At 27.1% G+C, this 15,458-nt stretch overlaps 2 protein-coding genes across 2 annotated transcripts; one reads left to right on the top strand and one right to left on the bottom strand.

Annotated features, from left to right (window-relative positions):
- Positions 1-587: 587 nt before the first annotated feature.
- Positions 588-1,091, bottom strand: N7459_001966 (aldehyde dehydrogenase; the record flags this gene model as incomplete). Its single annotated transcript, XM_056941151.1, has 1 exon — positions 588-1,091. The coding sequence occupies one exon, from the start codon at positions 1,089-1,091 to the stop codon at positions 588-590; it is 504 nt and encodes a 167-aa protein (XP_056803006.1).
- Positions 1,092-7,113: 6,022 nt separating this feature from the next.
- N7459_001965 (putative pathogenesis associated protein Pep2) lies at positions 7,114-7,668 on the top strand (the record flags this gene model as incomplete). Its single annotated transcript, XM_056941150.1, has 1 exon — positions 7,114-7,668. One exon carries the CDS (start codon positions 7,114-7,116, stop codon positions 7,666-7,668), a length of 555 nt encoding a protein of 184 aa, XP_056803005.1.
- Between the last annotated feature and the right edge of the window lie 7,790 nt (positions 7,669-15,458).

The raw sequence follows: 15,458 nt of genomic DNA, 5'->3' as shown, positions 1-15,458 counted from the left end.
ATTGATCATCTAGTTTCTCTTTGCTCGCGGGGTTGAGAACTCTGTGTGGTTTAGTGAGCTTGTGTAAATGAGTGTAAATGCGCGACACGAGTTTATCATAGATAGCTTTAACCGCAACGACGAGCTCAGTGGACATGCAAACTTAACTATTCTGCACCCCCAATATTGTCAGTCTTAATAGGCTGTGAAACGATCGATATACTCATATTTAGCGTCGATCTGATAAATGCTTGCTCCGCCGCTTTCTCGATATTGGCATCGTGGAGTACCAGGATAAAGTTCTTACCCCCAAGTTTGAGGAGAATAGGCTTCAATGCTTATACTGCCTTTGATCCAATGATGCGACCGACATTGCTTGAGCCCGTGAAGTTGCATTTGTGAACCGCTCTATGGTTGATTATTGTCTTATAGAATGGGCCAGCATCTTCAGGACGATGTAGGACAAAGTTCATAACTCTAGGAGGGAATGCGACGTCCCTAAATATCGTAGCAAGAATATAATGAGTTTGTGGACTAGTTTGTGGACTTAATTCCGAGCCCTATATACATGTAAGCATGAAGGGAAATGGTAAGTTGGTTTCATCACCTTATGAAGATGGTGTATGTAAGTATACCTTGAATAGCACTGTACTACTAGCTGCCAGTGGCGCCATAATCCCTCTTAGGCCTAGAATAATCGGCGTGTTCCACGGCGCAATGGTCAAAACTGTCCTGAGGGGCTCTTTGAAGACTAGCGCGTAAGCGTCGCCGCCAGATATGGGGATTGACCCTGAACTGGCATCCGTCACCAACGCGGCATTTTCCTTAATAGTCTCACTGCCCACCTCTATATTGAAGTCGGCAAATTCAGGCGGCGCATATATCTCCTCCTGTATGCAGCGCGAAAATTCCTCAGAGTGAGGGCGTAGATTTTCCGCTGCCTTGTGAAGTAGTGCACGACGCTTGGTCGGTGGGATATTAGACCAGGTGTCGAAAGCGGCGTCGCAGCTTTCTAAATCCTGGTTGATCACCTTGTCAGTAGCACCCTGAAAAGAACAGGGTCCGGAGGTGATTCTCTCGCCGGATGAGATAAGGATGTCGTTGCCGTTCATAAGCAACAGGGTGATTTTGCTTGCTATATTCGTGTGCGATTAATAATAAAAGGATACCATCATAAGTCCTTAAACACAAATATTATTCAATTATATATATGTTCTTGGAGCGAAACCTTCCGTGTTATCTGAACCTCATCTGGTCAAATGCCGTAAACCTTGCCGAGGTGGAGATAATGACCTCACGAAGCGACTAACTAGTTGGTTAGTTAATCTGGATCAATGATCTCAAGGATTTGAAAACCTGTTATAGTTATGGTCTTCATTGGAATTCTCGTATAACTAGGGAGCCCACTAACCTGTTCATTTCACACATAACACAATATCATTTTTTTATGCGTCCGGGAGGCACTTATCACAATGTCCGCGAACGAGCACACACTCTACAACGTTCCAGCCCAAGAGACAGAACTGGTTCACAGCAACCACAACAATGGCAGTACCGAAGAAAAGCATGCAAGGCAATGTGTAATTGAACTTTGCAAAGGCTGGCCTGTGTATAGAGACTTCTCTGAATGGTACAATTACCGCAGTCTCTTTACCAAAGAAGGCGCTTACGTCTGGACTGGTAAGTCAATTGACTTGTCAGACCTTTGATGCATTGACTAATATTGTTCGTATGTGGGTGTCACATGACCCACACACTTAAGCTTCCTCTCATGTAGATAGATCCTCCATCATCATCATTTATATGCATGGTCATCCCTTCCATCATACAACCTCACTCTCTTAGGTTATAAGCCCTCCTGCTTATCTTCAGTAGAGTCTTATACCTCTACTGTGCCCCTCACTTACATAGGCGCTAGTGACCTCGCTATTGCTGGTTTTATCTTAACCTTGCTATCGCTTAGCAGTAACACTTTTCTGGGCAGTCTTTCTTCCTGCCTACCCTTTACTATCTCTAGTACACTCACTTACTGTTAATATATATCAGTGGAGTCCCTATAGGGTTTACAGTCTGGTTAGCAACCCTACTAATATATATATATTTATCTCACTAGTTGATTCTATATTAACTATCTATCTTATTGTCTTTTTAACACTGGATTTGAACTCTATATAGTTAGTTCTACTAAAGCACTAAGTTTTAGCTTAATTTATTAATAAATTATCTTACTATCGCGATTCCCTATAAATCTATTAGTCTATACTAATCTATATTAGATTTTTATCTAATTAGGGATTTAAAAAGATATAATCTTCTTTATTTAACTAATTAGTTTTTACACTACTTCTATTATTATAGATAAAAAGAAGATCACTAATACTATACTAAAGCTCTAAAAAGCTATAAACTAATATCTATAAATATACACCCTATATTATATTTAATATCTAAGATAAAGAACTTTAGTGTATTATTATTAGCTAAAATTAGCTAATTTATTAGGACTTAGTTACTATACTATTTTAAGCAAAGATAATTTATTATATAGCTCTTTAACTTAATAAATCTAAGAACTAAGTTATTATTAATAATTAGTCTAACTAGGTATAAAAATATATAATAATTTTTAATAAAGAATATTAGATCTAGTGATCTCTTTAGAACTAAGCTCTTTATCTATTTAATACTATCCTAAATAATAATTTATAATTATTTATCACTAAATATAATTTTACTGCTAAAATATATTAATTATTAATTATTAACTTTAATACTACTATATCTAATATCTTTTTAATCTACTATAAATAGATCTTATACTATTATTATAGAAACAGTGATAATCTTATTTAATTTATCACTAAATAGTATTATTTTTTAAATAAGCTAATTAAGATCTTTAAATCTATTTAGTATCCCTTAGAATATTAGCAGTTTAGCTAATTTATAACTACTATATATATAGTACTAAAAACTAAACTATAGTTCTAAATCTTTAAACTTAATCTAATAAAACCTAGTTTTATAAAGTATATATATACTAACTTTCTTAACTATAAGATATATAAAAAATATTTAACTACTATATTAGTTTTTATTTAGCAATAGAAGTCTAAAAAAAAGGACTTAAAGGATAAAAATAATAAAAAAAAGAAGTTCTACTGATATATATATTATATTTAAAAAGTTAGTTATATTAAAGTTGATTCTCTTTTAATCCTAAAAATACTAAAAAAGATTAATCTATAATCTTTTTATAATAGAATTAGTCTAAATATAAAGGATATATTAGTTATAGATCTTATTAAGGTAGTTATTATATTACTATTATATTAATATAAAACTATATTTAAAAAATGAATAATAATAACTTATTATAGCTATTTTAATAATTCCTAAATACTATTTATATATAAATCGCCTATATTTATATATCTATTTTATCTATTAATAATAGTAATCTAGAAATTAATTAATAAATACTAGATTTTAGTATATCTAATTATATAATACTATATTATTTTAACTTTATTAATTTTAATAAATATTATATTTTAGTTTTTATAGTTAATAATACTATTTAATACACTAAAAGGTATAGTAATATTGTTATCTTTATTTAAGATTAATACTCTAATTACTAAAATAAACTCTTATTAATTATTTTAAAGAACTATTAGTTAATACTAATAATAGTATTTAACCTAATCTTTTATTATAAACTTTATAATAATAATTATATCTTTTCTATCTTTAGTTTATATATTTTATTAATTAATAAGATATCTAATAAAATTATAGCTATTAGCTATAAAGAGAATTCTTAGTACTAGATTATAATTAATCTTAATACTTAATTAATCTATCTTATAAAAGTTAACTTATTTATTTATTTGGTATCTATATTAGATACTAAAAGTCCTAAACCTATCTTAATAGATCTTATATATCACTATATATACTATACTAATAAGTATAAAGTCCACTATATACTAAAATATATAGACAGAATTATTATTAAAAAGGACTTAACCTTTAAATATTTTTATCTATTATATCTATTTAGAAAAGGTTATTTATTTTTATTTAGTTAATCTAAGCCTATTTATACCTATCTAAGTAATATAATTTATATTAATATATAGAGATTTATTAGTATTACTATCTATAAAGGCTATTACTTTTATATATCTTTTATTAATAATATTTTTTATTTTTACTAAGTCTATCTTCTTTATATAAAAGATAAGATTATATAGTGCTTTTATAACCTTAATATCTATTTTAAAACCTAATTTAGCTATTAAATTAAATATATATAGGATAATAATATCTATAAATATAATTTATTTATTAACTACTGCTAAATATATAGAATTAAATAGGACCTTATATTATTTTATATACTATAGCTAAATAGTATTATAAAAGTAAAAAATTGCTAGTTTATTAAGCCACTTATTATAGTAATATCTAAATATTAAATTCTAAAGTATCTCTAAAAAAAGCTATTATTTAATATAAATTATACTATAAATAGATTATAGTATTTAAAAATAGATATAATATTATATAAAGCTTTCTATAGTAAATAACTAAATTTATCTAATCTATATATACTAAAATACTAAATATAGTATCTTATTTTAAAGAAAAAATATATAATTAAGCTATCTTTTTATATAGCTAAAGGTTATTTATTAGGTTATAACTATAATAGTTAATATTATATTTATAATATATATTTAAAAAAGATAGTAGTCTTTTATTATATTATTTTTTAAAAGTTAACCCTATAAAAGTTTCTATATTTTAATTATAATCTAGATATTTTATTTAGATATATTAATCTCTATCTAAAAGAGATAGAAACCTTACTAGATTATAACTAATCAGTAGCTTATTACTATATATTTATTAACTTTATTAACTAAAAATCCCCTAAATTAGTAATTTATCTTATATAAAAACTATTTATTTTAATAGCTATATAACCTTCACTATAAATATTAGTCTTAATTAACTAAATATTTATACCTCTAGGACTTATATACTATTTATTTATTATCTTTAACCTTTATATTCCTATTATTTATATATTATTATCTAAATATATTTATATACTAAATACTATTTTAAAAAAGGAGGTAATACTATAAGAAGAAATTTTAAATAAAATCTAGCTAATAAAGATTATTACTAAAGAGATAGAACTCTATAATACTAAAATAGAGAGAGATAATAAATTAGTCTTAATAATCTTTTTTAAATTACTTAAAAAAAGCCTTTAATATTTTATATATATTTAGGAATAAATACTTTATTAATAAACTATATTTATATATATTAAAGATATTATTAATAAAACTTATTTAATCTTATAATTAATTAAATTAACTAGCTAAAATTTAATTAAAATTCTAAATTTATAGTATAAAGCTATATATTTATATAAGAAAGTGAAATAGTTAGTTATTACTAAAAAAGAACTATAGTATTAATATTTAAATAGAACCTAGTAAATTATTAATTAAGTCTATAGAAAGAAAACTTTTTCTCTTTAATAGATATTTAAAATTAAAATTAATAGTATTTATAAAATATATTTAGTAGTATATAGTTTTAAATAAATACTATTAGACTATAATAAGATCTATTTAGTTACCACTAAATCTATTTTAATAAAAATCTTTATAGCTATTACTATAGTATTAAATTAAAAATTTATTATATAGACTATATTATTATATTTTTTAATACTAAACTAAAAGAAGAGATTTATATTAATCTATTTAAATTAGAATAAAAAGACTATCTTAGTAAAATAGGATAGCTAATTAAGATCCTTTATAGATTAAAATAATCTCTTTAAGAATAGTATAATCTAATTTCTAGTATTTTAATTATACTTAGTTTTATATATTTTTAATCTAATAATTTAATTTTTAGTTTTTATATAACTAATTATTATATCTATATATTTATTTTTATAGATAATATACTGATTCTATTATTAACTAATTTAGATATTAACTAAATAAAGATTAGTCTTATTTATTATTTTGACTTAACTAATAATAAATATATTAAATAGTTTACTAATATTAATATTGATTTTAGAGCTAATAGATTAATTTATCTTTATTAAGTATCCTATATAGATAAAATTCTAGTATATTTTAGTATAATAATCTATAAACTAGTGCTAACTCCTTTTATTAATAAAAATATCCTATAATCTTTTTAATTAATAGCTTTTAGTGATAATATTAACCTATATAAAAAGATAGTTAGATTATTTATATAGCTAATAATCTTAATAAAACTAGATATTATTTATACTATCACTAAACTTATATAGTATATATATAATCCTTTTTAGGACTATTTAACTACTTTTCACTATATCTTTTAATATCTTTTTAGCACTAAAATCCTAAAGATTATTTATTATCCTATATTAATTAATAATTTACTTAGCTACTATAACACTAATTAAATAGAACAATACTTTAAAAACTATATATTAACCTCTAGCTATATCTTTAAACTTATTAATAGCCCTATTACTTAGATATTAAAGAAATAGACTATAGTTACACTAAGCAGTATAGAAGCTAAATATATTATAGTATTACTTTTTTATTAGGAAGTGATATAGATTTAACAGTTCCTTAATAAGATAGGACTCTCTAAACTAATACTATAATCTATACCTATCTATAGAGATAATAAGGGATATCTTGATTTAACTAGGAATCTTAAATTCTATTAATATATATATTATATTACTATTAAATAGTATTATATACACAACGAGATATATAAGCTTATCTATATATTCTAATAGGTCTTTTTAGTTAAATAGGTTACTAATGGTTTAACTAAACTACTTAAATACACTAAATATAACTATTTTATCAGCTTACTGGGTCTTATGACCTAAACTGCGCTTTCCTGCGCTGATTCCTAGCCTCTGATTGGCTAGATTAAATTATATACTCGATGGACGTCGATATCATCTATATCTACAGCTCAGTAGCTAGGGGGGTGTTCGTATATGGGTGTCACATGACCCACACACTTAAGCTTCCTCTCATGTAGATAGATCCTCCATCATCATCATTCATATGCATGGTCATCCCTTCCATCGTACAACCTCACTCTCTCAAATATGAATACAAAGCTTGGGCTGGTGGTCTCCCAATCGATGAGTTTATCGATGTTTCCATCAAAGGTCGCGACAATGGGGACTTCATCGCACACAGAGAGTGCGGTACACTCGCCAATGTCAACATTGATGCAGGTCGGGCCATAGGAAAGATGAAAGCCACCATCACGCAGCGATTCACTATTCAAGGTATACCTGTTGATATCGACTGTGATTGCCGGTTCATCTTCTTCTGCAAGAAAGAAGGTGGTGATTGGAAGGCCCAATACGTCAAACTGTTTTATGAAAAGGACAAAGTTATACCGATTGATGGTAAGACCGTGCCAGATTTCTCCAAAGAGGAATTGGCCAAATACACAGAGGGCTACCAGTACTTGGCTGTAGCACAGCATCTGCTAGGTCATCCTATCCTGAATGACCTACCGAATGCGAACAATGAAGGTTTCCATGGTATGTATAAAGCTATGGCAGATTGGATTCAAGGCCAAGATGTGGATTTGTTCTGGGAGAAGAAGTAGTTGGCAAAACTTGAAAGCCTGAAGCTTTGGAAATATATTCGTTGAGCTCTAGAGAGCAATCCCGGTCGTTTCACATACCAGATTATGGTTAAAAATATGGTCTCTGTTGTAGTTTAAAGATTGATTGATTGATTTTTTTTCATTCAGAGGGAAACATGAGGTTATATATACAACAAGAAGATCAAGCTGATTTCCAATCAACTTGGTTCTTCGTATATATACTTCGGGATTAATTCTGATGGTTCGGCTTGGTTCCTGGTCTGCACCAGCCTCATATCACAACATTCTCCCTCAGGATCGTATTGCTGGCAATGACGATACTGGATTCAAGCTGAGCAGGCAGGCCTCGGTAAAACCACCCAAAAACCCTCGTGAGAAAAGAAAGTGGAAAGAGCGCGTGTGCTGTCATGCATATTGCTTTGGACTCTCTGAGGCGTCGATTCCTAAGAGACTGCAAAACTTGGCAAAGGCCGTAGGTCCCAATGGCTTGGTGAGTCCATCTGCGGCTTGTTCCTCGGAACATATTGAAGCTCAATCTCGCATGTATCCAGCACGCTGATAGTGAAACTTCACATTGAAGTGCTTCGTCCGTTTATGGAACTTGGGATTGCGAGATAACGCGACGGCGGACTGTTGTCGGCTATGATGTTGGTGACCGGAGACCGATACAGCTGTGTCTAAGCCAGAACGGTGCGAAGCCATTGGAGATGCAGGATGGCATTGTATTGTCCGATGTATTCGGCATGAGTTGTAGATATGGCCGCTCCCCCCTGTCTCTTAGACAACCAGGAAACTGGCGCGCCCGCGAGCTAGAATACATAGCCTGATGTCGAGTATACACCGTCAGTAACGACAGAGCCACCGAAGTCAGCGTCTGTATACCCGATCAGCTGCCTACTGCGGTTAGTAATGCGATGAGACTACGTGGCTTTAATGTAGCGAAGCAATCGCTACAGAGCAGCTTAGTTGGTACGATGTAAGATGTGTTATTGACTAAAATATGAGGACGGCTACGTAATGATGTTATTCTGGAGTCACCTGACTCCGCTCTGTAACAGGTGCCTGCTCAAGAAAAGACGCCGTCTTTGGTGTTATAGTCGCCGAAAACGCTCCTAGAGAAACTGTGAATCCCTCCTTCCGTCCCTAATATTCTATATCCTTATCATCCTCTTCGTCTTCTGTGTCTGCGTTATACACACTATCTAGTGTATAGCGTCTTTTAGTGTTAGGGTCTTAGCGGAGTCTGAGACGTCTTTTCACTAGGACTGTCACGTAGGTAGTGCTGGAGCTATAAAAGGGGGTGGTATACTCCTATAGGGGGCGAGTGATCTCTATATTTGCTTATTTAATTGTGTCTATAATAGTGAGGGCTTTGTCCTTTATATCGCTTAGTAGAGTCTGTATAATTGGCTGTACTAGATAAAATATGTTATATAGGGATAGGGTATCCACAATGTGTGTGATATTATTATTAGTTATAGTGTTGATAATATAATTAATATATGTAGTATTGTGCGTTAACTAGTGATAGATCTTTTAGGTCTTTTTGTTGGTGAGTTCAGTTAATGTGATATATACTGTGAGGGTGTTCTATAAGATAGCTGAGGTAAGCTATATGATATAGGATAAAGCGATATCTATATATAATACTATATTATTTAGGGATAGTTTATATACTAGTTCTTTAACATCTATAATTGGTTTACTAGGATAGCTTAAGGGCGCTTTAATAGTGTTAGGTATTAGGTATAGTAGTTTAGGGTTAGGGTTAGTGCTATTTTAATATACAGTGAGACTAGTATAAGGAGTAGTATATATATTGTGGCGATAATAGGTATATTGTGATTTAGGTATAGATTTACTTTAGTGTACCTTATTTACTTTAGTGTAGTAGATTATTACTGTGTATAGTTTATTATAGTTAATGCTAAGGTATACTGTGAATATAGCTTTTAAGATATACTTATTATAGTTAAAGGGGTTAACGTTATTAAAGGCTTAAAGGTGTATAAGATATATTTATTGTGCTATTATATATTTATTAGGGGCGATTATAACCTAGTAGATATAGTTTAGATTAAAGATAAAATTTATATTAATATTTTAGTAGGATATAACTTCTAGAATTTTAATAGGTTTTTGCTTCTTTATTAGTAGAGAGTAGCCTTTTAGATATAAGATTATTTTAGTTAAGAGGTTTAATATAGTAACTATACTAATAGTAAAACTTAAATAGATATTAGGGCTATTGATACTATATATATTATATTATACTTTATTATAGAATATCTAGCTTATAGTGTTAGTGTAGTTACTTATAAGAGTGTATATATCTTTATAGAGAGGGAACTAGTTTATACTATAATATTTAAAGATAATAGTAGATCTAATTAGGTAATAAGAGATATAGATATTACTATATATAGTGAAGTTTACTAAGAACTTCTGTGCTTAGTTATATATAGATAGATATATTAAGACTTAGAAGATAATATAGTTTATAAGTCTAATATATTGTATTAGTTGGTAGTCTATTATTGTCTTTAAATTCTAGAAGGTATTCTTTTTAAGATTAATATTAAGGACCTTTTAGTTAATATATTTTTTAGTATTTAGGTAACCTAGCTTTACTTTATCTAGTATACTGCTGTTATTATTAGTTACTACTTATATATTAATATTTAGTAGGGTAGGGTATATTATATAGGTTTTATATTAGTGCTTCTACACTATAATAAGTAGGTTAAGCTTTATAAGGGTGATCTTAGAGATATTAGAGTTAGGTATAATAGAAAAAGTGATATAAATAATAGAGGGATAATACTAGAGGGGTGATATAGATAGAAAGATAAAGATAATATAGATAGAAAGATAAGGGTATGAGTTAAAAGGGGGAGGTAAAAGTGGAAAAGATATAAAGTGAGAGATATATAAATATATAAGGATATAGATAAATAGATATATATACTACTACTACTAAGCAGCTTTAAATTCCACTATCTTCTCCTTTACACTAATTATATTCCTCTTATATACCTATTTATTATATTCTAGGCCTAGACACACTTAGTAGATAAGATATTAGATAACTAGTATATATACTAGTCTATATTAATATATATATTTATTAAGGATAACCTCTATATTAAACCTATCTATATCTTTAAAGAAATATTTATTAAATATTAGAATAGTGTTAGGACTAGCTATATCTAGGTCTTAGATATATATATTATCTAGGGCTAGCTTTAGATACTTTATAGAGATAACTAGATATATATTCTATAATAATAACAGATTAAGTCTATATATAAGGTGGCTGATATATTCTAGGATTTTAAAATAGCTAGTATACTGTTAACTTAGCTTTCTTAACAGTATTATATTTATAGGGATATTATAGCCTTTTTATAGATATAGGTAGATATAGTTATTTACAGTAAAATATATAGGGCAGTGTTACTAGTTATATAGTCTTTTTATTTAGGCTATAGTATAGTTTAGGCACTCTATAACGTCCTACTATATATTAAAGTTAGGTTTATAGATAAATATATTCTTAAACAATATCTATAGTATATATAGGTTAATACTAAATATAAATTAATATAGTAAATATCTTATAGCTATGCTAATAGAGCTATTAAGTGATACCTATAATATAGGGAGACCCTAATACTATTTCTATAATAGGTATATGGTTACCTAGTGATATAACTAAATTTCTACTATCTGATTTATATATTTAGATTAACTATTAGCTTATATATAATATACTATAGTGTAAAAAAGAGTGATATATAGCACTATAAAGATATTAGTCTATAGGCTATATATAAATTTTAGATCACAATCTAATATCTATACTATAGGGATACCTTAATTACCTATTTATAGGACTGCAGAGATAGCAATTATCTACTATTTACCTATTTAGTCAGATTTACTTAGGATATAGCTAATTCTCTTTATAAATTTATATATAAAAAAGGCTACTATATTATAGTTACTAGGAGAGAGGCTAGTGACAAAGTTAATAGTAATAGTATAGAAAGGAATTATAGGAGATAATATAGGTTTAAGTAATCTATATAGTTAGTATCTATATATAGAGTTATATAGATATTCTAAGCAGTTTATAATATAATCCTTTAGGCGTTACTAACCTCTATATACTATAAAACCTATAAGTTTTTACTATAAATATTTAAATCCTTAATATCTTTAGTTATTATATACTATCTAAAAGATATCATTAGCTATATCTAAAAGGATATATAGCTATTAATCTCTATTAATATATTTAAAGTATAAGAGATCTTTGTCAAGGATATAGGGGTATTCTAGCAGAACTAGGTCTATATCTATATATATATATTACAATTCTATAAGGATTATCTGCTAATATAGGTCTTCTATATATCTATTTATAAGATAGGTATAGAACTTATTGCTTATCTACACTATTAAAGTAAGGAATATATAGGTTTTATTAGTATCTATAAAGGTAGTAAATCTATCTAGGTCTATAAACTGCGCCTATATATTAATATATAGTGTATCTAGGTTATTATTATACTAGGGCGTAATAGGGTTAGTTAAGGGCAGTCTAGAGAGAGTATCTATGATATAATTAGAGATACCTAAGTGGTAAAAGACCTTTATATAAAACTGCTAGATATATTAAGTGTTATATATAAGATATAAGTCTATCCTTTTAAGGGATATTGAAGCAAAGGATATAGAGAGGGCGATTATAGATATATAATCTATATAGATAATAAGTGTGATTCCCTTAGAAGTAGTTTTAATTATATAATATAGCTTTTATATAGCCTATATAATATAGGAAAATTCTAGCTCTATAGCCTAATACTTCTTCTTTATAAGTATAAGTAACTAACTTAGGAATATAATTAGTTAGACTGCTATAAATATAGAGGGATATAATAGAATATTATATTTATAGTTCTTCTTTATATAAAAGACTATAATACTATAATCACCCTCTTTTAAGGTGTTGATATCTATATAGAGATAATAGTTATAGTTTTAGTAAGTAAGCTATTGGGGCTTATAGAAAGCCTTCTAGATCTTATTAAATACTATAAGTTTTTATATAGTTAATATATATAGATATATCTTTAGGGACTATTATAGGTAGAGGTGTCCTAAGAGAGGGCTATCTTTTAGGAGCTTAACTTTATATAGGTATAGTGGTTTAGCCTTAGCTATATAGTATAGGATATATTAGTATAGTATATCTATTATACTAAGGTATATTTTAAGATAATATAAGGTATAAGGGAACTATAGATCTATAATTGTTTTAAGCTTTTCTTCTAGGATATATATTCTAAGGGCGTTAATATATTAACTAAGTAAACTAATATAGGAGAAGCTAATATATACCTTAGTTAGTTTAAAGATAATATTATACTCCTATAGATATATAAAGAGCTAATATAGGTAATAAATATACTTATTAAAAGTATTATCTGCTATAAGGATATTATCTAGATATATATAGCACTATTTAATAAAGTCCTTTAGGATTAGGTCTATTTAATATTATATATAAATAATACTATTATAAAAGCCTATAATAGTAATATAGAAGATTTCCTGCCTTTAGTATATTATAACTGCTATTTATTAATAGTGATTAAAGTATAAATACTACTAATAGAAAAACTTTACTGTATCTATAATTATAATACAATCTTTCTTTTATACTATATTAAAGATATTATTAAGGGTTAGGATTAAGTAAAAGTTATAGACTATAAACTTATTAAGTCTATAAATATCTATAATAATATAGCTTTTTTTAGTGCTATTTACTATATATTATACTATAAAAATTGGGTATACTAATAGGTAGAAGTTCTTTATAAATAATATCTTTTTTTATTTATATAGGCTATTGAATATTTTATTAATAATAGTGTGATTATATAGGCTAAGTGGGTATATTTTTGCTTTTTACTGTTTTAATTCCTATTTATTAATTATTAAAATAATTATCTATTGATCTAGTAGGATATTTATAGTTCTAAGGGTGCCCTATATATTATAGATGTTGATAATATCTATAAACTTTATAATGATATTAGGGGTGCTATAGATAGTGATCTTATTTAGTAGGACTGTCTTTATCTATATATAGTGTAATAGCTCTAGCCTTTATATCTCTGATTTAGGATTAGATTTAGCTAGACCTAGGTAAAATTAGTGTTAATAAGATATAAATATATTAATACTATAGGATACTGCTCTTTAAAGATAAAATCCTAATCTATAAAGAGTATAGTATTAATGCGAATTAGTACTTAGATATATAATTATAAAGGTATAATAATATAAATATCTATATAGATAGAGCGAGATTATAAATAATAAGGTTTTATATATATTATAATAGGGAATTTAAGACCTATATATAACGCAATTTAAGTGGTATATAGCTTAAAATTAAGGTAGAAACCTTTATAAACTATAATATCTATACTAAGTAAGAGGCTAACCTTTAAATTATCTATAATATATACTTTAATAGGGATCTTTGTGGTATTATCTTAACCTTAGAAGTATAGATCAATAATAATATACTTTAAAGATATATAATATAAACTGATTCTTTTTACTAGGATAAGTTGATTAAGTTTATACTATTCTATATATAGTAAATCCACAAATTTTGCATTAATTAGCATTATTGAATAACTAAAGTCTAGATAGATAACTATAATCTTAGATTATAACTATAAACTAACAATAGTGGATATATATCTCTATATTTTATATACCTTATTTAAGCGCACTAATGTCTTCTAGTTAGACTTAATAATAGGTAAGTCCTTTAAAGTTATATCTATATTATCTAGAGAGCTAAAGTACACTAATACCTTATTATTTACTATAGCTACTAAATACTTATAATCCTTTAGATGCTAGTGTAGCTTATTATTCAATATAAAGGACTTACTATATTATATATAAATGATACTGTTAAAGACCTCTATTTAATTATATAATAGGGTATCTATATCTTTTTTTAGGGCTTTAATATATATAGTATTTAGTTTATTAAAGCTATTAAGGCTAATAAGGTCTATATAAAAGGCGTTATTACCTATTATACTATCATTAGTGTAATTAATATCTACTATTAGTAGGGTATTAATAAAAGAGATATCCTATAGATCTTTTTTAGGGTCAAAATAATATATAGTTTAATAATATTTATATCTATAGAAACAAGGCTGATAACTGCCCACTTATATATAGTGTATATCCTATATCTATAGGTGATCAGTAAATAAATGTTAACCCTATTAATTAGTATATTAGTTATTAGCACAGTTCTAGTTCTACTAATTCTATATTTAGCTATTAAATATAGTCTACTAATATAGCTAATTCTACTAAATATAAGAAAGTTAATATTATTAGTACTAATACTAATACTACTATTATATAGTATATAGCTAATACTGCTACTGCTAGTAGCTATAACTAAACTATAGTAGAGGTAATTATAGCTATTATATAAATAATATCTAAGTATTAGACTAGTAAAAATATCTATTCTAGTTCTACTATAGCTTATACTAGTTATAGTCAGTTTAGTATCTATAGTTCTACTAGAATTAGGGTTAAATAAGGGTTATATACTACTATATATATATAGATAACTAATATTAATATAATCTTTAAAAATCTAATATTAATATTTACTACTAATAGTAGCTATCCAGCTCTTCAATAAATATAAATAAGGTAGTTAT

This window comes from Penicillium hispanicum (genome assembly GCF_028827665.1).
Source record: "Penicillium hispanicum strain IBT 35686 chromosome Unknown utg000002l_segment0_segment0, whole genome shotgun sequence".
Lineage (NCBI taxonomy): Eukaryota > Fungi > Ascomycota > Eurotiomycetes > Eurotiales > Aspergillaceae > Penicillium > Penicillium hispanicum.
Note: the sequence above shows the minus strand (reverse complement) of the source record. Positions and strands in the feature narration are given on the sequence as shown.